Here is a 23,996-nt window from a genome sequence, read left to right as displayed (position 1 = left end):
TAATGCTTTCAATGCAAATACAGTACAAGCATTGATTGTGAATAGTATTCTTGTGTTTTGTTTCTTGACCACTTTCTCGAAAAAGAACACATATACCTTTCGCTCTACTTAATATTTTGTTGAATATAACACGTGGATAATTTAATTTGCAAATATTTGTAAAATTATGAGAACAATTTCAAAAAGTATCCTGAAAGGATTACTTCCACAATGAAATTCTTTAAAACACATTAAAAAAGATCATTCCCTCCCATTTTTTTAAAAAAATATTTATTTCGATAAATTAATGCAATAAATTTATTTATTTATTTATTTATTTATTCCTTGTTTTGGATGGCGAAGTTAAGGCACAAGCCTTTTCTTCCACTTAACCATCTCTACATTACATTTTATAAATTGATTTTTATAGCTAACTGTATGATAAATATATAAAAAACTAAATATTTAAGATACCAAGAAATGAAATCTATAAAAAACTAAGAACATTGAGATACCAAAAAAAAAGAAAAACACAAGAAAAAATAAAAGAGAAAGACGCAAAAAACATAAAAAATAAAGACAAAAATACATACACACTAATTAAAGAAATACACGTAAAACATAAACACACACGCAACAAACATAGTCAAATTACAGAAGAAGTCGGTGGGTGTTGGTCCTACCAGTTTACACGAAGGTTTAATTTTATTTTATTTCCCTGTTTTCAGTTCTAGTAAGTTGACTCCAGAAGATGATTTGTTAATTTTGATTTGAATTGGAGAAGAGAAGAAGAGTTTCTTATGTCGTTGGGGAGGTCGTTCCACGCTCTGGTAGCAGTGACCGTTAAGGAATTTCCATAAAACGTTGTCTTGTGGGAGGGAATGGCCAGCAGAGAGTTGTCTCTCGAACGGGTGGCAAAGGTGTGTGCTGAACTTAGCGGTTGAAATCGAGAAAGTAGGTAGGACGGCTCTCGTGAGTTTACTATTTTGTAGAGCGCTGTAAGAGCGTGAAAGCGGCGGCGAGTGGAAAGGTCGAACCAGCCTAGGTCCTTGAAAGCCGGGGTCAGGTGGTCAAAAAATTTGATATTATAAATGTAGCGCACACATGCATTTTGTATTCGCTGTAGACGTCTTGCTAGTTCACCGTTGAGGTCAATATATGTCAAGTCACAGTAGTCTATATGAGACAGAACTAAGGACTCCACGAGTGTTTTTTTTACTTCTTGTGGTAAAATATTTTTAAGGCGGTACAGCGAGTGTAATGCTGCGTAGGATTTTTTACATATGGCCTTCACATGGTCACTCCAAGTGAGGTTTTCGTCCACAACGACTCCCAGGTCTTTGACCGAAAGCGACAACGAAATGGGGTTTCCTTCGACAAGAATGTCAGGGATGGAGGACTTCTCTGTTGTGGAAATGAGCTGACGTGAGCCAATTAAAATGCATTTAGTTTTCTCAGCATTTACTCGCAGACCGTTTGCCTGAGACCACTTGCAGACGTTCATAATATCGTCGTTTAGGGCTTTGATGGCCATATTGATGCTTGTTTTAGGGAACGACAAATAACATTGGACGTCATCAGCGTACAGATGGTAATTAGTCGATTGAAAGTTTCCAGATATATCATTTACGTACATGGAGAACAGCAGCGGAGACAGGACGCTACCTTGGGGTACACCGCAATTCGTCGGCAGCCACGACGACTTATTGTCAGAAACGAATGTGCGTTGCTGTCGGGCTGCTAAATATGAGCGAGCCCAGTCAACAGCGGGTTGGGAAAAGTTGAAGTAAGATGACAATTTTGCCAGAAGGATATCGTGGTCTACGGTTTGGAAGGCTTTGCTGTAATCGAGGAGAACTAGCATTGTCAAATATCTCTTATCCATCGCCGACCTTACATCATCCACCACTTTAATGAGCGCTGTGCTGGTGCTGTGATGTGGGCGGAAACCGGACTGGAAGGGGTTTAACAATTTTTTCGATTGCACATAGATGGTTGCTCGAGTTAATAAAAAAGAAAAGAAAGTATGGGAAATCGCATCCAGATCCTTCAGCGCGTGAAACTGATACGCTGGCACTTGGCAGAAGGGCAATATCTTCTCTTCAAGCGGGGCGCTTGAAAAGATTCGAAATTTTGAAGCTCTTGTTCTTGGAAATGGCTGGCTAGTGTGCACTAGTATCTTTGGCATATCAATACTTTATAGGTTATTCTTCCACTACGCTAAGTATCGTCCCAAAATCAATTTCCCAAGCCATAACTACCCCTTGTAAATGATTAAAGCATTTCCTGCAAAAAGATTGTCACATCTTACCTTCAGGTAACCCTCCATTGTCAGCTCCGAATCTTCGGCATTGACCGCATCTATGAGCCTTTGCAAAGAGGTATTGGGAGTCTCCAGCCGCTTGTGGATCATGAAGGAAATGGCGTAACAGAGCGCTGTGCAGCCTTTCTACAAGTAGAGAAGATTAAGTGTTCGTAGGGAGCGAGTGCCAAAGTGTGTAAAAGGAGGGTTGAAAGGGTGGGTATCGAACCCGGGATCCTTTGTTACAAGGCCATGAGTTTGAGTTGTTAATTCCATTTTATGAACAGTTAGGCTAATCGGAACTGAATCGGCATTTTTAAATTGGGTTTGTATGGGTTTGTTTATTCACAGACAGGCTAATCTGGAGTGGACCTACAGTTTGAAGTAGGATCCGAACCACTATGTACCTCGCCCGGAAACTGAACGTGGGACAACTTGATTATAAGGCAACGACGTTACCACTACGCCATCCAAAAGCTATCTCGATCTCTGCCATATTGGAGGTGATGTGATCAGCACCACTCCCTGCCTGCCTTTACTGTCGAAAGTTGCTCCGAGATACCCACTGATTAGAGGCTGACTGAGCCTCAGAGTCGATTTATACAAGGACATTGTCTGAAAATTTCCCACATGAGGTCACCCATCCCGAAATCGAACGTGGGTCACCCGCGTGGCATCAGACGTCGTACCGACTGGGCCGCTACGATGCTATAAAGCTCTTTATGCTTGGTACCAATTTATACATGTAATTCACATGCCCCAGTGGATAACAGAGCGAAGTGGTTCGGGTTCGAGTTCCGGTATAGTCACGGGCATACTTTGTAAGTGTCCATCCATTTCGCCAATTTCATCTCTCCTTCTTAATTAGACAAAAGTGGCAGAAAGGAACCTAAAGTAGTAAATACAAAATACATGATGCAACGTCTACACTGTATTATGACATTATATTTGCAGACACATTTGTGCAATAAAGCAAGATCATCTTAGAACCAAAAAATGCATTATGCTTAACGTCAATTTTGAATGTGATTGTGACTCCAAGGGCTGACTCTTACCCCCCGAAATGAGAAAAATTGCCTTCTAATTCTTCCCTTCCTCTCCCCTTTTATTTGTAACTCTTTTTTGCTTTTTTAATTCCTCTATCTTCCTTCTAACTGTCTTTGATCTTTCCTCAGTCTTAGTTCTCGCTGTTCTTTCCTACATTTCTACCATCTTGATTATTTCATTTTCCATACTTTCTGTCCCGTTTTGCTCCTCCTTTCTCTCTTTATCTGCAATATTGCTTTCCTTCTTCTTCCTGCTTCTTAATTTCTTCCCTTCTCTCTCTCTCTCTGTTTCTCTTTTATATTTCTCTTACTCCTTCTTTGTCTCACTGCTTTGATCTCTCTCTCTCTCTCCCTCTCTTGCTTCTTCGTTTCCTCTCATTTCTTTACCATGTCTCTCTCTTTTACATTTCTCTATCTATCTTTCTCTGTCTTTTCCTACTCACGTTAGCCTATCTCTTTTTCTTGCTTCTTTATGTCTCCCCTTTTCTCTCTCGATTATTTTTCTTTCTCTCTCTATCACTTCTTTATTTATATTTCATTCTCTCTCTGTATTTCCATTCAGTCATTCCTTTTTTTAAAAAAAAATCTTTATCGTTCTCATTTTTCTTCTCATGACATTAAACATGCAGGATTGATTGATTGATTGATTGATTTAGTGTTTTAAGTCCACTTTATGCACAGTAAGGCTAATCGGGACTGGACCTACAGTTTAAAGTGGGATCCGAACCACTTGTGCCTCCACCGGGTATCGAACCCGGGACCCCTTGATTACAAGGCGACGACGCTACCACTGCGCCATCGGGGAGGCCCATTAAACATGCAGGAAAACGGGTCGCACATAACACAATCGACAAATACATCGTGTTCTGACGTCAGTACTGAATGCTTTCGTTGTTAGGTTTAGGTCTCTCAGTCTCAGCATAAATAATACATTTTAGGCTAAGCCCCAGCTAAAATGGCACTGTGTTCCCCTAGCACCCAATTAGTGTCTCTAATTCATGTACAATGTACTGAATTGGTGCCAAAATACCATGCATGTTGAGTCAAAAAAGGAGATAATAATAGGGTTTTTTCGATTAAATTCACATTCCCACCCCTAGAGTCAACATCCTAGCGTCGCCTGCCTATTATTTGTACGGAAAAAGAAGACAACATAAATTCAGAACATGAAGCAACATCAAAAGTACCTCATCCTCCCGCGAGATGTCAGCATGGGCTCTCAGGAGAGCCTGCACCATCGTAGTGTGGCTGATGGACCCTGCTAACATGAGAGGCGTTATTCCCTTTGACGTCACGCAGTTCACGTCGACTCCCTGTTCAGTGGCCGATTCCACCAGGCTGTCCCATTGGCGCCTTGCTGCATAGTGTAAAACAGTGTATCCAACCTGAAACCATCAAGAAACAAAAAAAACGTATTTTTTTAAAGTAAACTGCTAGGAACTACACCTATTTATACTTTAATTTTATGCCAACAACCTAATGTCCTGTACAAAAATGTATTGTCTGTAATATCTGGAGACACTTCTTCTGAAGACTCCATTGTTCAAAGCTAACGAAGCTGTGGCGTCTACACAGACAGGTAAGTAAAGTACGGTGCAGTGGCAGCGATTGAGTTCCAAAACTGGAGGCAAGGAGAGCTTACTTTCCCTTGGTAGATAAAGTTTAGCATAGTGCGGGGGCAAAAGTGGCAAGAAGTTGCAACTCCCCCCCCCCCCGCCTGCCTAATCGCCGCCGCTAGATCGGTGGGATCCATATGTGTTGAGGACATTTCACAGGGGCCTCCTCGGTGGCGTAGAGGTAACGTCATCGCCTTGTGATCAAGGGGTCCCGAGTTCGATACCCTGTGGAGGCACATAACGGTTTGGATTCCACTTTAAACTGTAGGTCCAGTCCTGATTAGCTTTACTGTGCATAAAGTGAATTTAAAACACAAACTCAAAGACATTTCACAGCCTAAGCTTTCGGCGTAGATATGTAAATGTTAGTCCTCATATATTTTACTACTATTGCACATAAGCAATTTTAACCAAAGTATTTTTATTTTCTTGAGTCCTTGTCTTTATCTTGTTTGATTGATTTGGTTTAGGTTACTTCGCTTTTCTGCCACCTTTAGCTAATCGCGAAGATGAGGATGAGTGATGATATGACGTTTGAATTGAATTGTTGTTCTAAGCCCACTTTATGCATAGAAAGGCTAATCGGCACTGGACATCAGTTTAAAGTGGGATTCGAATCACTATGGGCTTCCACCGGGTATCGAACCAGGGACCCTGTTATTAGAAGGCGACGTTACCACTACGCCATCGAGAAGACCCTGATAATACGAAATTGATGAAGAGACAAAAACAAAGATCACCAATGCCCTAGCCGGGATTCGAACCCGGGACTCCTGGCGTACTACCGCGCTGTACTAACAACTCTGCCACGGAGGTCGGCGTCTTTATCTTGTTGTTCATAACATACTTGTAGCAACGGGTGAAAATATTGACTTACCAGTTACAAGTAAGAGTTACTTTTTAGAGGAATTCTAATTTTAACTGTCGCTGGACCCTGTGGCCGAGTGCTTTGCACACCGCGCTGCGACGCCAAGGGTCCCGGATTCGAATCCAGTTAGGGCTTGGTTGTTTGTGAATGTCCATTCATCAATTTCATCATTTCATCACTCATCCCTATCTTCGCAAATTAGCCAAGAGGCACAAAACCCGAAGTAAAATATACTAAATCAATCGATCAATCAATCAAATAATTTTAACTGTAACTTTTAAAAGTAAGTAGGTGCAACAGAGTTCCTTTTTGCACTAGAAGTAACGTTATCAACAGTTTCCTTTACGTTAAACACTCAAATTGTTAACTTGAAAATTTGTAATGCGGGGAAGACCTCAATTTGGAAACTTCGTCTTCTCTGGATGTTAAGGTGATAGGATTTTGGTGGATTTGTCTATGTCAAGGAAGCTAGGCTTCGTTGCATACAAAATTGAACATACGTACTTTATTACAATTCATCATTTCTCATTGCACTTTGGTTTTTGTTCCATCTTATTTTTCTCATATTAATTTATGAAGACATATTATTTACGTATCACGGACATAAATGAATCACAGACATAAATGAATCACTTGTAAGTCGTCATAATTAATGAATGATCATTCGTTGTGTGTATTTGTTTGCAAGAACATTTCCAGTGGAAAGTAATTGTAGAAGTAACTTAGAGCTAGTTTTCAAGTACCAGTAACTGTTACTTTTAAAATGTAACTTTTCGAACACTGGTAATCAGAGCTGGCCCTAGAGAGGGGCTAATTGCCAGCTTGATATATATTGAACATATACCCAGTTTTGTAATATATACCCATAGTAAATATAATGAACGACGCACCAGTGACACATGGAAAATGAAGAGAATCACTAATTTAGAAACTTGTATTAGCCTTCCAATATTATTGGTCTTAATCGTCAACAAGTAATGTTTATTCCTCTTGGGCACTGGTGTACGCAGAGCGGTGCTGATGGGGCTACAGCCCTTTCACAAAATTTTAAGAAAATTAAAATTTTCGAATGAGAGCAGTAAAGAACTCGGGGGTGGGGGGGAAGCAATGTTGCAAATATAAATTTCCCTTAAAATCATGCCGATTACCTACCATTAGTGCTTTAACAACTTTTAGAATGAAGGTTAAAATGATAATTACGAAATATTTTATACTCTATGCCGCCCCTCCCAGAACATATCTATGTGATATTCACCTTTACGATTCCAGCCCCCTCTGAATATAAATCCTGCGTACGCCAGTGCTCTTAGGTAACAATACGAAATATATACATTTCTTACTTATAATCGTAATAATGTTTAAATTATGATCACTAAGGACCAAAAATCTCTTGTTTTTTTTTCGTTTTTTTTTTTTCTAAGCCCTGCGTGTATTGTATGTCCCAGTCCCCGCACCTACATAGGGACTACCAAGACCCTGCTGGCAATTACCTTGTTCGCACAGTTCGGATCGAACTTGTCGTTTCCCTTGAGCGAGTTCCAGAAATCCAGGAAGGAGTCCTGGTCCCACTCGTCCATCTGCAGCGCCATGAGAACAGCATTGTCCCCGTTCTCGTCCTGCAGGATGACGTCAGCGCCCCTAGCCAGTAGCAAGTCTATCATCTCCAGGTTCTTCGTTTTCACAGCCCACATGAGAGGCGTGAAATTGTCCTGAAAGTTATACAAGTTAAAATATATCTAGTGAGCTAGTAGACTAGTGCAGTTAAACAATCGAGGTAATGAAACATTTAATTCATTTTTTGGTTGTAATATAAACATCAATGTGACCAAAAGATTCCCGCTTCCTGAAGGATCCCTGGTTTATGTGACATTGATAGATTCCTTCAATGTACCTAGTGTATTGTTTACATGGCGGAAGTGTGCTAAGGACGTGCTGATCGGCTCCGGAGAAGATTGTAAAATTCTGCTGGACATTGGGCTGCTGGCTGATTCTTATCTTCATACAAGGAAGAGGTAGTGTCAAGGTTCAGGACTGACGTGTGCAAATGCAACTTCAACGTTAATTAAGAGAAAATATTGGAATAATTATCTGACGCTCGTCGTAAGCCATAACCACTGTGCTTCACGCGTACCAACCCAAGATGTCTCGTGCTGTGGCCAAGGAACTCGGCAACCGGCTGGAAAGCTTCGAAAAGCAGGTGCGTGGCGAGTTGGACAGTTTCAAACGAAAAATTGATAATGAAACACAGTCAAGAAGCGGGGACCCAAGTGCTACGTACGATTCCGAAGGAACGAAGAAACTCAAAGACGAGCTGAGTAAATTGGAGGCACGGTTGGAGGAAAGTTTCAGAGTGCAAAAGGACGACTTCCATTATTTACTGGATAGGATAGAATCGCAAGAAGATAGGCTGGACGATTTGGAACAGTATTCAAGGCGCGAGTGTCTCCTTATTCACGGAGTGCAGGAGAACGTCCAGGAGAACGTGGAGGAGAAGGTCCTGGACTTATTCCGAAATAAGATGCACGTCGACATCAAGAGTGACCAGATCGCGAGGTGCCATCGTTTGGGAAAACCAAACCGTAGCATGGCAGAGACCGTGCAGGAAGGAAAACGCTGCATTATTGTTAAATTCGCAACCTACAAAACCAGGCACTCCGTGTGGTCGGCGAAGAAAAAGCTAAAAGAAGCCGGGTCCCGAATCTACATCACCGAGTCGCTGACTCCAGTGCGACAGGAGATGCTGCGGGCGGCGAAAGAGAAGTTCGGTCGCCGCGCGTGCTACACGGAAGACGGCAGGATCGTGGTGCGCACCGCTACCGGGCGGAAACTCACTATTACAAGAATGAAGGAACTATCCCGATTGGCCCCTGAGCCTTACCCCTCAAAAGACTAGACCCACAAACAAGACTACTCGGACTCCTTAGCCACTTTAACATTAGTAACCGGTTTACATTGAAATACTTTTAATATTTCTTTTATTTTTATCATTCTATATTTTTTTTATTATTATTATTACTAGTTTTTTTGTTTTTTCTCCCACAAACTTAAGTGTATAATCAAAGTGTATATCCGTAATGAACACCCTCATTTTATTTCTTAGTTATATGTATTATGAACGTGTGTTTGAAATCGTTTCCCTATTATGTCCATTGTGTGTGTCTTGTGTGTCAACCATATCCCTTTACGCGAATGTTTATGTTTCTCTGCGTGCAGTGGCGTACGCAAGGGGTGGGGGTTACGGGGTTTAAACCCCCCCTTTGAGCTTGTGAAATATTATGAAAAATGCTGAGGAAAAAAAGTAAATGGCCAATTTTTCACAGTCAAAGATCTGGGACAATAATATTACTATTACTACTTCTACTACTACTACCAATAATAATAATAATAATAATAATATAATTATAATACTTTGAATTATTATTTCCATGCGGCATGGAGAAAAGCACAGCATTCCAAACACACGCGTCTTTCAGAGTGATGCCTTGAAAATAACCACGAGTTTATGAGGTTAGGTTAGGGTAACTATGATTTAAAAGAGAAAAAAGTTGTTTTGTATCTCAGTTTCAACAATGTTCAACACACTGGCGTACGCAGGATTTTTTTTTTTTTTCGGGAGGTGCTGGAATAGTAAATGTGGATAGCAAATGGCTTCGATTTGGAGGGCAGGATGCATAATAAAATATTTCGTATTTTTGGAGCTTTCCAGTCTATTAACATTGTATTCAAAGACAAAAATGGTAATCGGGATTCACTTTAAAAGAGGTTTCGCATTTACACATTTTGACTTTTTAAAGTTCTTAACGGATTTTTATTTGAAAATTCTGATTTTATCAAAATTTCGGTAAGGGCTAGAACACCATCGGCCATCCCTCTACGCACGCCAGTGTTCAATGAACATGTATTTTTTTTTGTGTGTGAACAATGAGAATTAACTAAATAAAGTTATTGGTAAGTTGTAAGAGGCTAATGTATAGACAAAGGCTAGGCGGAGAAGAATACAGTCACCAATTCGCCTTCCCATTGTATTGTTTACCGCAGCTCGTTTGAATGTCTCTCTTTAAAATGTCTCACCTTCTTGACTAGACAATTATTAAAACGACAATAAGCTTAACTATTGTAAAATGTTTTGTTGGTAAGAACAGCGAGATAATCCAGATGTGAATTATCGGGGACATTTATGCGGGGAAAAAGCCGGAAAAATTCCAACCAATTTCGGGAATCGAATCCGGATCTTCCGCGTGATTGTCACTTGTCAGACGCTCTACCGACCAGATCACCGCATCTCCTTGGATGAGTTCCATACTTTGATTATTTCAATTTATTTTAATATATTTTCTTGTATTTATGGATCTTCTTCACCCTTGAAATGTCTCGCATCGTTGACCAGACAATTATATCGTAACAAAGAAACAAAAAAATGCTCCCTGGATTTGATAAAAATCGAATGACTAGAAAGTAATTTTGTTCTATTGTTTTCATAAATACTATATTTATGTAGATCTCTACTACTTAATAGTAGTAATAGTGGTATTAGTAGTATTATTAGTATTAATTCAGCTAATTAATTAATTATAAGTATTATTAATTAATTATAAGTATTATTAATTAATTGTGATTATTATTTAATTAAAGTATAATAAAACAATGGTAATGTGAATTTGGAAAAAAGTTTTAGAAATAACACCCCCCTTGATGAAATCCTGCGTACGCTACTGTCTGCGTGTGCTCAAGTGTTCCGCAAGTGTTTCGGTGTGCGCTACTGGGAATTATTTCATACAGTTTTCTTTAAGTGATGTTTTAGCGTCAAATATACCTGTGAATCACGAACATCCAAGACTTCACAAGAAGGCAACATGTAAGTACCCGAATTTCCTTATGTCTTTCTTCTCCCAATTTGCACCTACATTCATATTTGAAATAATGCTAAAATACGCTATGACGTTATGGAAGGGAAGGTTCGATTTCCCTCAAGCTCGCAACAAATGGTACCCCTGTCTTTGTTTTCTCCCTGATGTCGACTCCACCGCATGAAAATCCTGCAACTAACGGTTTCCTCCCTCCCGGTCATCGCCCCCCAAGGCCACCCTTCCTGACCCTCGCAGTCAGTGTAGTCAGTCAGTCAGTGCAGTGTTGCCAACAGGATGAGAGAAAAACGGGCTAAATCGCACCCAAAATGGAGCTAAAATTCATATCCAAGGGGCTAGATTTACAAAGGTGCGGCTGCGCACTGAAAAAAAATCTGCTTCTTAATTCTTGGGTGTTTTGGTGCAAAATTTCTGAAACTCATGAACCACAACTAATCAACTGTCAAGATGAGGGGCATACGCTCAACCAAATTAAATTTTCATAACTTAAATAATTTATTTCCCCCTTAAATTGTGGTGCAGTAGATTACACAAAAGAATTACCCATTTTCGGAATATTCCTGCTTCATAGGCCTATATATGCAGGCACACGTACACACACACACACACGCGGCCGCACGCAAGAACTAGTGTCTGGGTGAGCCTCACTGTTACGAACGATTCGTCGATTCCGCACCGCACTTCTGTGAACTTTCAAGGACCAGATGCAATGCAACTGAACGAAGATTCGCATTTTCTGGAATCGACGCTATCCGTAATTCGCCTCGGGCTACACAGCATACCAAAACCAGAAACAAGGGGATAAAGTGACAATGTGCACTTGCTACCTGCTCCCCAGGAGGGGTCGCAGGACGAGCTTGCAGGTGCAGAGGAGGGTCGGTTAAGTGAATTCTTCTTTGCAGTTTACTGAAATACCAAAAAAAAACATTTCATTACTGAAAGGGCTAGATTTGTAGCAATATTTCTCTCTGTAGGGCTAAAAAGCCCCTTGGGGCTTTTGCTGAATTTTGGGGCTGAGTACGTACTCTAAAGGGCCAGTTCTGGCCCCAAAAGGGCCAACTTGGCAACACTGAGCGAGGCCTCGCTCAAGCGAACGTCAGGTCCTTGTCGTCACCAAAATTAGAGGAGTTGGCGACCACGGTGCTCGAGTCGGCTTTCGATATCTTCCTGGTCACCGAGAGCTGGTCTTTCCGCGAAGCCCTCGCCTCGACCTTCTCCATACCGGGTTACGCAGCAATAAAAAAGGATAGAACAACAAAGGGTGGGGGTGGCCTAATCTTGTATTACCGTAAAGACCTAAATGTCAAGATCATTCCCTCTTACAACGAAATTGACGACGAAGTCGAAATGATTAGCGTAACTGTGAAGCTCCAGCATCTAACTCTGGGAATAATTGGTGTGTACAAAGCCCCTAATATATCGTATACAAAATTATCGCGCCTAGAAACCACGATCTCGGAAGTTTTTCCACTCGTTCACAAATTACTTATTTTAGGTGACGTAAACGCAGATTTCCTTTCTCCCCATAAACCAGAAACAGTATATTTACAATCAATAATCGACTCTTTCGGCATGGTTCAGATCATTAACCGACCAACCAGAATAACGGCAACCACCCAATCACTCCTCGATGTGGTAATAACGGATGACCCGGATCTTGTACGCTCATTTAACGTAACCGCTCCCGTCGGAACGTCCGACCACTGTCTAGTAAACGCGACACTTGCCATCGAAAAACCAAAATTAATTAAACAGTTTATCAAATCTCGAAACTTCTCTACCCTCGACAAAGAGATAATCGATAGGGATGCTGCAACAATTGAATGGATGCAAATTGATAGCTTCGACAACATCGATGATAAAGTACACTTCGTTACTCAAAACGTAATTAATCTCTTCGACAAGCATGCGCCCCTTGAAACTAAATTAATAAAATCAAAAAACTCTCCGTGGATATCCGAAAATACAAAACTGCTCATGAAACTCCGTGACAATGCCCTAATAAAATATAAGCGCACAAAATCCCAGGCAAACTGGGACTATTACAAAGAACTGAGAAACTTCACCACCTCGGTCCAACGGCAAGAAAAGAAAGCATATTTTAATCATCACCTCCGCTGCAACAATAACAGCAAAGAGTTGTGGAAAAAAATAAAAACGTGGGGAGTATATAGTAAAAATATGAACAACGAGATACCTTCCGACCTGAGAAACGTAGATTCAATTAACCGGCATTTTTCTAGCGTATGCAGCAAAGCGAATGTCTCAGAAGATGCCGTTAACAAAACTCGAGAGTTCTTTGATGGTAACACTTTTAACGAAAGCGCTCAAACTTTCCACCTGCAAGAAATAAACGAAGCCGAAACAATGAAAGCGATAAACGAAATATCATCCAATGCATCTGGTAATGATGGAATATCTATAAAAATGATTAAACTGTTATTACCGCACATCTTACGTCCTCTGACGCACATCGTAAATTTCTCATTCCGGACTGGACAATACCCGACCAGCTGGAAGACAGCACGTGTTGTTCCGATACCAAAGAAAAAAGTAATAACGTCCCTGAATGAACTTCGACCAATAAGTCTCTTACCTATATTTTCCAAAATCACTGAAAAAATTGTTAACAAGCAAACTCGCAAACACGTCAATGACCTTGATCTGCTTCCGAAATGTCAATCCGGTTTCCGTCCCTCACACAGCACGGCAACGGCTTTACTTAAAGTAACTGACGATTTATTACGATCAATCGACAAGAGAATGGCAGTAGCGTTAGTATTACTGGATCTCACTAAAGCCTTTGACAGTGTCCATCATGACCTGCTCTTGAGCAAGTTAAAATACTACAATTTTTCACCTACCGCTCTTCGATGGTTTAGATCGTATCTGAACAACAGACAACAGAGAGTATTCATAAACACTGCCACGCCTCCTCTCTCTCGCACCCTGCCATTGGAAACTGGTGTCCCACAGGGATCCATTCTAGCCCCTCTCCTCTATACCATTTTTACAGCCGACTTACCTACCGTAATCAATCACAGTAAAGTTCATTTTTACGCAGATGACACTCAACTACAAATTCCTTTTCCACCGAAATCGCCAGATGCAGCCTTAGCTTTGCTAAATGATGATTTATCCAACATAAATACCTGGTGTAAAAGTAACGGTCTAAAAATAAACCCACAAAAATCAACTTTCTCTCTTATTGGTTCCCGAAATAGTATCTCTCCGATAAATCCTAACGAGATATGCATCAAACTAGACACATCTATAATCCCTTATTCAACAAATGTGAAAAACCTAGGCGTCATTTTCGATGAACACCTTAACTGGGATATTCATGTACAAGAACAAATTAAAAAAGCTTACTCCGTGCTAAGATCGCTGTACAGCTTTAAAGAATGCCTAAAAACAGAGATTAAAATGAAACTAATCCAATCACTTATCTTTCCTTTACTGGACTACTGCGACGTAATTTTCGGACCAAATCTATCCGTTCGAAACAAAACCAAAATCCAGAAAGTCCAAAATTCATGTTTCCGTTTCGTGTACCATATAAGAAAATACGATCATATCCTCCCAACCCTAAACGCAAACAAAATGTTGAACATGACCAGACGCCGAAAATTGCATCTGTGTTGTTTTATTCATAATCTTCTACAAACCAAAACACCTAGAAACCTATTCCAGAAATTAAAATTCAGAAGGGAAATACATGATTACAAAACGAGGGGAAAATCGAAACTTGAACTTCCAAAGCACACACTAGTGCTTTTCGAATCATCATTTACGTATTCAGCTGCAAGAGCGTGGAATGAACTTCCTCCTTCCATGACGTCCCTCACTAATCGCAACAACTTCAAAGACAAACTAAAAACTCTATTGTTAAATGAACAATATCTGTGTTCCAGCACTCACGAATAATAGCTCGCATTTCTGATCTAACTTCCTAATAACAAGTATTTTCATCTACATTTTGCTTGTTTACTTTTCCCCTTACATGTTGCCTACCCCTAACAATATTTTGTCCTTTCTCGCATATTAAGAACAATTATATGTTTGTTTTTTTACACATAACATTAATATTAATTTGTATTATTCTTAACCATATGACACCAAGCACAATTGTGTCAATTAATTTGTGTATCCTTGTGTATTTGTTTTCAATCTTTTTATTATTATTATTATTATTATTATTTTTAGTGTGTAGACGAGCCTTTGTTCTCAATTTTGTATTTGTTCTTTTTGTGTCTTCTTTATGTTTCTCTCTTTCTTCTTTGTTTGTTATTGTACAAACATTTAGTAGGTAGAATGTATTTAGTATGTATATATATCCATCGGGGTTAGGTGGTAGAACAGCCGCAGGCTGAACCTCGCCCTTTAATAAAGGAAAATTGAAATTGAAATTGAAATTGAAGTCCTGATTCGAACGTCAATTCGGTATCTTTGACACGAAGCTGACCGGACGCGCATCTGGTTTCGAGTCGACACCTGTTTTTTTTTGTTTGTATTTTCTGAAAAAGGCTGTTGTCGCTTTTATCTGCAGCTTTAGACAGCCATTTCATTCACAGCGACGTTATACTCCCAAGAACTCCACGTTGTATACAAAAAATAGCACAACACGATAACACGACCTAGCAAATATAACGCAACCGCAACTTCACGTCAAGAAATCTCTAAAGAAACTGAATTGGCAACATTTCATTTACTCCACGTGGACTTGACAAGAGCTGTCAGTTCCTAGAACGGACGTTATTGGTGGGAAAGGTTTGAGGAGAGGATACGCTGGGCTCCACGCGGACGTGGCGGATGGTTGTTTACTCCTGTAACAGAGGGAACTGATCTTTCGGAACTTTCTTTCAAGTAAAATGACGTTCGAATCAGGACTTCAACTGTAGCTGCTTCTGTAGTACAATGCTCAAAGTATCCTTGAGAAAGACTGTTACTGCAAACGAAAGAGATCTACGTTAGAAAGACGATCGACTCCAAGATTAGGAAATGCAATCCCGAGTTGCCTGAACAACCCCAGAATTTCGGGACTAGGTACTAATTGTGGATCCCGGAATGTATAGTCCGTGGTCGAGTAGTTAGCACATCGCTCTACGACGCAGTGGATCCTGGATTCTAGTTTCGGCCTGGGCATGGGTGTTATTTGTAAGTGTCCCTTCATAAATTTTATCGTATCATCAAAACAACAACGGGATGTATAGCGGCCACAGAACAAGGGAAAGAACGAAAGAATGCAAGCTGTGCAGAGGGTTGACAGTCTTGCCGCTACTCAATATGAAGTAATATTCTTATTACAAATACATCATTGTGCCTTCTTCATCTTTTTCAATTGGAATTCAAAATCAAATAACTGGCAAGTCAAAATAATGGCATTACGTTCTTTTCTTGTAACACTATGGAGTTTTTGGTAAGTTTGTTATGAGATAGTTTTGTTCTGATATAGGAAATTACAAATTTTGGGCCCTATCCAAAATATCACCAAAGGTTCTTTCTTCAAGTTCACTTTATGCACAGGTAGGCTAATCGGGACTGGATCCGAACCACTATGTACCTCCACCGGGTATCGAAGGAGACGACGTTCATATGAAGTTAACAGCTAGAAGAAATCCACCCCCTCCCCCTAAAAAAAACAAACTGCAGTACTCCATTTGCAATATGAGAAAAATTTCATTCATTATTTTATGCGGCGACAATACTTTGGATCGGCTAGACTGAACGCACTTGCGCGATTCTCGAAGCGAAGTGCAGCGAAACGGCAACGCTGTGGAAGTCGCCTAAGGCCCGCGGAGTCTCAGATTGGCCGCACCCGGGCATACGTCATGCACCCGTTTACCATATTAGGATATTATAGTAACATAATAAAGTTAAGATTAATTTTCAGATAACGCTTATTAAAAAGTAGATACTTGTAGCTTTCCAATGAGGTATATTTGAATTTTTTCCTACCACGGAGTACAATTTTACAAGCACGTAAACCTAGGGCTCAATATTTTTGTCACGGATAATAGGATGAATCAATACCCAACATAGATGCTTAAGCAATAAATGGTTAATTAACATGGTAGTACAAGGCAATCACACGTATAAAAATAAACTATCCATCCCCGGCATGTCTAAACCAAAAGTAAGCGATTATCTGACAGACGATGTCTATAACTAATTGCAAAGAACATGAAAAGCAACTGCTGCGATCAATATAGAAGGTCACCAATGCCGTTTTATCATCGTTATTACCGTACCTCATGGTTTTGTGTCTTGGCTTTCCTAACTCCAAGGATTGGGTGGATAATTTTAATTCAAAATTCACTTTTCAATATCTTTTTAGTCTGCGCTCAACCTACACTGTTTATGACTGTGCAGGTGTTAATAATAATTAGACCTAATACATTTCTAAACTTCAAACACCATTTTTTTGTTGTATGCATATTAACAAAGCGAATTTACGTATAATGGATATATCTAATTACTTACTGGTCCACATAAGTCAATAGAACATCCTTCTTTTAAAAGCCTCTTTACGATATCAAACTTTCCAAGAATAACTGCACCTATCAACTGAGGTACGTCACTCTGCAATGGACCAAGAAAAAAGTTCATGATAATATTTAATTATTTACTAAAAAATAAATGTTAATTTCTATGTAATTTATAATTCATTTTTGATGGATTCTAATAGAACACAAAATGCAGTTCCCTGTGAAATAATATTATAGTCTGGTGTTCTGGTTATCATAATTGTCATGAATTGTATGATTTTTGAAGCCAATATGAATCATTGCAGCGACAAAACACGTTAATACACTTCTCAAATATTTCGGATATGACTCATCGCACCCAACTCAAAAGTATTCTTGGTCAAGCGCCGTATTTCGTCTTCTGACATACGTAAGCGCGAAATACTTTTGCATGTAGGTTAGGCTTGTTATGTTTAAATCTCTCAGCATAAATAAACTACATTTTGCCTAACTATAAAAGTATTTGGCCTGACATCAGAAAGAAGAAGACGGAAATACGACGCTTGACCAAGAGAGGTTTGTGAGTTGGGTGCGATAAGTAATCCAAATATTTCATGTATTATACAATATGTTTTAGAAGTTGCGACAAGCAACAACCCATCCCTATTTAATTTTCTCAAACACCAAACTATATTTTATAAATTAGCTCTCGCTTCCCCGTCGCGGTTAAAACATTTTCACAAATAAGAGACGTTAATTGAAGCAACCAATCTAAACTAGATATCTTAGCCATGTCTTGTGTGTGTGCATTACTGTAATCAATTAATATTTTTGCACAGATAGGCTAATCGAGACTGAACCTATAGTTTAAAATATTATCCGAACTACTATGTGCCTCCATCGGATATCGAACCGGGGACCTCTTGATACAAGGGAACTTTTAGTTATTGTTTTCTCTGGGAAAGTATTTAGTTTGTGACCAGTCAATTTGCAAAAAAATGTACTTTCCTGTTGTCTTCGATAGCCTTACCAAGGAAACATTGGTTACGATATTATATTAGATTTAACTACCTACAAGCGAACACTAAGTGTTCTGCTTGTTACTCTTCAAAACGTACTTGTGTAATGAATGCCCATCTAAACACATTTGAAGTTTACAGTCTGACAATTAGAGGGGACGGTAAGAGAAATTTTACTGACATAAAAATATAGCCTGGCCTTACAGATTATGTCTTAATTATTTTGACAAATGATTTTGTTTGTTGTTAGATTCCTAGTTCATAATATATTGTATTTAAGTCAACTGCAAGAACTGTATGCTTTTACACTAAACAAAAACCTTACAGTGTTTGTTGGTGACTTTCCTACTTTTTATCAGCAACAAGAATGTCTTACCAAAACTACTTTATAAATAGTATTTCTGGCACAGAAATATTCTCTGAAAAGTTCTTTTAAGAGTGAATTATGTACACGTAGGCAGGCAATAATCGTACGACGCCAGAGGTCGAATCCCGGCCTGGGCATTGCATCATCACTCATCCTCATCTTCGCGATTAGCCAAAAGTGGCAGAAAAGCGAAGTAAAATTAACAAAATCAATCAAGCAATAACCGTGTGACAATCACGTTAGACAATTCTATACGGTAGGGGTGTAAGGGATAACCCTTCCATGTAGTACACCCAAATGTCAAACTCACTTCCAGTAGTACATCCTGGACTGCATTTTGCAGACTAACGAGGCTCTGTCGTCTGGAGCTACAGCCAGTATAATCGTCTATGAGATTTTGTTGTGTGTTGTCCACATGTTTTTGTGATTGTACATCTGCTCACAATTCATCCTCATCTTCGCGATTTAGCCAAAATTGGCAGAAAAGCGAAGAAAAATATTCTAATCAATCAATTCTCTACAGTAGCATTCACGTATACAACTTTTTTGCACTTTCAGTAGTCGAAGCACACTTATCCTCTGTCCCTGGAATCTCTGGAGCGAGCGAATGAAAACAAGTATCTGCGTAAGTGGCGAATCGAGACCGACCAATGCACTAGTGAGAAGGGAAGTGAGTGCATCTACCAGCTGTTTGCAGCAGCGCTCACTGCCTCCCTCCGCGCACTCATTTTCTCCCCTTCTCTGCCATTATGCGCGGCTTTGCTCCACAGATTCCTGGGACAGAGATAGATAAACCATCAATGCAAATCCATAAAAATAAACTATTAAAACAAATCATAACTGTGATGATGTGAACGTTATAATGATAGTTGTAGGTACATAGTTGCATTATAGTTAAACACCATTTCATTAGAATTGCATGCAAGCAAACTGAAAAGATTAAATACTCACAAGATCTTTCTTTTGTACAACAGTTCGTAGCTGGTGCAGCTCGTCGTTTTTAAATAATACTGTGACGTTTTCTTGATGTGCATCTGGGACATTATTCCCTTTCCCTTCAGTATCTTCACAACGTTCCTCCCTCCTCTCTGTCTCCTGGCGCCGTCTGGCTTCCCTTTTCTTCACCTTCTTCCCCTTTGCCATGTCACTTTGCAATTGGTGTACAATACGAAACGATCAAGTTCAACATTAAGGTATTTTGTAAAACTGAAAAAGTTAAGCTTTTCCGTGTTCAAATTTCCAATGTGGGAACGCAACTACGACGTACCCAGAAGCGAGCATTTGACAAACATTAATGACAAATAATATTATATTCTTATTCCATATCATACGGTCCTAGTTCTTGTGTTTCAGTTCTTGAAAAAAGAATATTGAAACTTCTTGCATCAAATGAAGCTGTGGTCTCAAGTCCCTCTTCTACTGCTGCTCCAAGGAAAGGTGGATTTTATACAGATGTGCCCGCCGAACACTTTTTTTTTATATTGGAATTTTCGTGTGACAGTGACATCTATTGGAGTACATCACAAATTTTACTCCGAAGACTGTTACGGAATGCTTTTTTTTTTTCAATTAAATCTTTCCAATACAAGAATAATTCAACACAAGGATTTTACATTTTTATTTAAAGTATCAGATACAGTACTGAACGACCATTTTATACTAAATTTGCATCAGCAAGAGGAACAACAGCAAAACAAAAGCAATACAAGATGGCACAGGAAAGAAACATTAAAAATATCAAAGGTTACACATATTTTGTTAACGATTGTCGGAAACTGTGTTCTGACAAAAAGAAAGTCAACATTCGGAGGCAGGCTGTTATACAAGTTGGGAAGCCAATAAATATAAAGGAGACCGTTGTACAGTCATGGACACTTCTGGATTGTAACTACACACATAAACAAAATGTAAAAAAAATGTTCAAAAAAATTATATCAAAGAATCTGACATAACCATGTATTAAATAGTACTCTTCTAGCCAAGAGTAAAAAGTACTTAAAATATTGTTTAGAATTTATTGGTAATGACTTGGTACTGTATTACATACTGCCAGTTTCACAGTAATCAGGTGTGTTGTCATCGATTTAGTTTATTTAAGTCCACTTTAGTCCACATATCAATCGTGAGGACCTACAGTATAAAACGGGATCCGAACACGAACCACTGCGTGCCTCCATCGAGTATCGAACCCGGTACTTATTTTACAAGACTGCGAGGTTGCCATCGAGGTGGCGTTTGTCATTGATTTAGCTGATGGCATTTGAAAGAAGGAATCCATACTTGTAGAATGGAATGCATACGTATTTGTTCATCGTCATCCTTATCGTTTTGTTTTACTTAATGGAGCTTCCAGAATTGAAATAAAAATCCAAACAAGCTGCTGACAATCTCTGTAGCAATATACGTAAAAACCCACTCTTTAAAAAACACGTAAGATGCAAGAGAAAAATTAATAAAAATAGTCATGTGCATTTTGCCGAGCAGTACTTATGCATCCCACTGTACTCATATCAGGAACATGTTTATGTTTTAAAATGCACAAATTTAATTTTTAATGCTAAGTACATTAACTTGCGATATTCTTCATTATTTTCCAACCATTCAATGAGATAGTGGAATTAGCAATCATTCCGCTGGTGCAAAAGTGATAATAATTATAAAAGTATTCGTTAATAAAGTTTTGTGATTGCTATAAATATTTCAAAGATAAAGAGAAATGTTGCACGTTTAAAAGGGAAAATATGTTTTCTGTGTATGGCAATACTGGCGATAAGCAAGACTGCGAGAACAGTCTTGGGCGAGCTTTGGGTCTTCAAGAGCGGCGAAAGGCAGGAGTTTTCTTGTCATGTGTATAGGAGTAAGACGTTTGTTTATAGTTCTGCAAGAGAAACTTAATTTGTGAGGCACGAGTTTTTTGGTAAGTAAAATAAATCGTTGAAGAACTATTTTGTACTATGTTAGTCCCTGTTAAGAACAACGATCACTAAGTAATTAACATTATGAATGTGTCACCACAATATGCGAGTGCAATGCGATTGTTCGTCGTTTTTGCGTATTAATTTCGGAAGGCTTCAGTTCTCGATGGCTTAAAAATCATCGCCTGACATTGAGAATTAGGCAGTTTCTACAACGCAAATCGAAATTCCTAACGATCTTCCATGATACTAAAACTTGTAAATTTATCGTACTGTGCATGCCGCCGCATTTCATATCAAGTGTAGCAAGCGGTTTTTTAGAGGAAAAAATTGAACTATGATCCGTCACTGCAAAAAAAAAAAAAACCGTTGTGATGAGATTGTTAGGATAAAACAATGGATGTTCTGGTGACATTTTAAACTGCGTACGTAAAACGGTCATTAACACGCTATTGTCCGTCGAAGTTGCAATGTCGCTGTAGAAGACACGTAGCACATGTTATGAATTTATGTAATTAGTGATTAAATGAGAAATGACTAATCAATATTTTTCATTATTTCTTATTCTGCCCTTATTTCCACCAATTCAACGAAAACAATGAGGAACCAATGTAGTGATTACTTTTAAGGGCACGACGCAACGAGTATAATAGCAACATGACAAATGTATATTTTTCATTAATCTAATTTACATATTCCGTATGTTTTTTTGTGATATTGAAGGCGCCCATATTGAGCAGCTAGGTTCGTTTTTTTCTAAACAAATATGCACCCCGGTATGCCGTTGAAAAGTTGGTTAGGTTAGGCAGCCATGTCGTTCTACTCTCTCCTCGAAAATTAACATTTGCACTTTCCACCTTCATTTTACCACATTTCAATTACGATACAATAATACTACGAAGAATAGCGTAGAAACTATGCGTAGGACAGAAAATTTCACCGTGCGTTTTCCAAATTCGTTACATCAGACATCTACACCCACGCCCCCAAACAATGTATAAATAGTAATAATAATAAAGCAACGTTTAAGTTCTCCAGAAATTTCTGAGCGCAATTAAACATCTACTTAAAAAAATGAAAAATGTCGAAAAATCAACGATGGACACGTACGCGTACGTTACGAACCCTGTTATTTATTCTATGTATTTGCATATGTAAAATGTCAGTTGTATGCACTGAAATTAAGGGGAGGGGACCTTTTGTTTTCGGTTATATTTTAAAATGCTACACAGTCAGTAAGATTATAATAAAGAGAGAAGAAAATTACGGTAAATGCAGAATTCGTTGTCCAAAGTAGTTATTTGAAATTGTGTACCATAGCGAAATAGGTACTAGATTGAAATCAAATCTGTTAAATAAAGTCAAAGCTTGTTAATAAGATTCAATCCAAAATTGTTTCAATACGATAACCATTGTTGATTCAACATGGAAGTTAAACAATGGTTCAACAATGAGGTGTAGCGTTGTTTATTTGATTGCTTGATTTTAACGTGAAAGGCGTTGTTTTTTTCAAGGCATTTCTGCGTTAGATTTTTAGAGTGCGCGTCAAATCTCCTGCATATGACCTTGAACGACTGAACAGCACCAGCGAATCACGGACGTGCAGCGTTGCCTAGTTCAGAAGCTGTTTCACCTCGCTACTAAATCGTGTACCTGGCGCTCGGATATAAATAGATTATTTCAAGTGTCAGTAGTTCAACAGATGGAAAGATAATGAATTTGCGAGTATGTACGAAAAACAAGCGTGATTGTAGCTTATACCGTTCCCTCTGTAGAAGCAATGTTATTATAAACGTATTTGCATTGTATCCTTTTTGCTCTCCCTTCGTTCCTGTTGCATTCTGAAACTTTCCGATTAGCTAAGGGAACAGGGCACGTTCGTTCCCAGTGATGGCAGAAGAAGTTGACGAAGAGGATACCGTCATTGTTCGTTTTTTTTTCATGTGTTTAGTGGGTGTGTGCAGCATGTCGTTGAGTAAACCAAGTGGTAGTGATGGCGAGAGAAGAGGGAAAAATACAGTGTTGTACGAAGCCAGGCACGACAGGTGATTTTTCAGGTGTACATTTTTTTTAAAAAAAATAAGTGTTCGAGTGACGAACAAAGAAGTAAAATTGACTTTAAGAAGTGCCAGGATCTAACAGCTCAAGCGTGTGGTGTGAATCAAGCTACCGTTTCTCGGATATGTTCGGGGGCAAAACAATGTGGATCGGGGCCTGCTCCAATGTTTCAATAACCTAGACTAGAAAGCACATTAATATACCGAAAAGAACGACAAATTTAGATGACTTTGAAAAAAGACGTAGTTCGTAGAACAGTCTTTGAAATTTACGATCGTGGCGAATTTTCTACTACCAAAAAGATAACGTACTCTTTACGGGACAAAATATCTTACAAAGGCTCTACAACTTCCACCTTGAGAATATTGAAAGAATTATGCAGTCCCTAATCAGGTATGTTCTTTTCTCCCATTATGTTTATTATATGTTATATTATCTAATGTTCCGTGCTCTCCGTGACAAGGCGTTTCGCTCGACCACGCTGTCTCTTTCCG

General features: G+C 39.1%; 1 protein-coding gene across 1 annotated transcript in view; it reads right to left on the bottom strand.

Moving 5' to 3' along the window:
* The window catches only part of LOC145989205 (uncharacterized), a 50,639-nt gene extending 30,705 nt beyond the window's left edge, over nt 1-19,934 (bottom strand). Inside the window, exons 1-5 of the mRNA XM_083124545.1 lie at nt 19,481-19,934; nt 17,160-17,258; nt 7,302-7,520; nt 4,515-4,712; nt 2,291-2,428 (exon numbers count right to left, since the gene is read on the bottom strand). Of these exons, the coding sequence (XP_082980671.1) occupies nt 2,291-2,428; nt 4,515-4,712; nt 7,302-7,520; nt 17,160-17,258; nt 19,481-19,672 (846 nt within the window). The 5' untranslated portion in view covers nt 19,673-19,934. The remainder of the gene's footprint in view (nt 1-2,290; nt 2,429-4,514; nt 4,713-7,301; nt 7,521-17,159; nt 17,259-19,480) is intronic.
* Between the last annotated feature and the right edge of the window lie 4,062 nt (nt 19,935-23,996).

The sequence above is a fragment of the Lepisma saccharinum genome, chromosome 1, assembly GCF_977018435.1.
Source record: "Lepisma saccharinum chromosome 1, izLepSacc3.1, whole genome shotgun sequence".
In the NCBI taxonomy this organism is placed as follows: domain Eukaryota; kingdom Metazoa; phylum Arthropoda; class Insecta; order Zygentoma; family Lepismatidae; genus Lepisma; species Lepisma saccharinum.
This window is presented reverse-complemented; position numbering and strand designations above follow the sequence as displayed.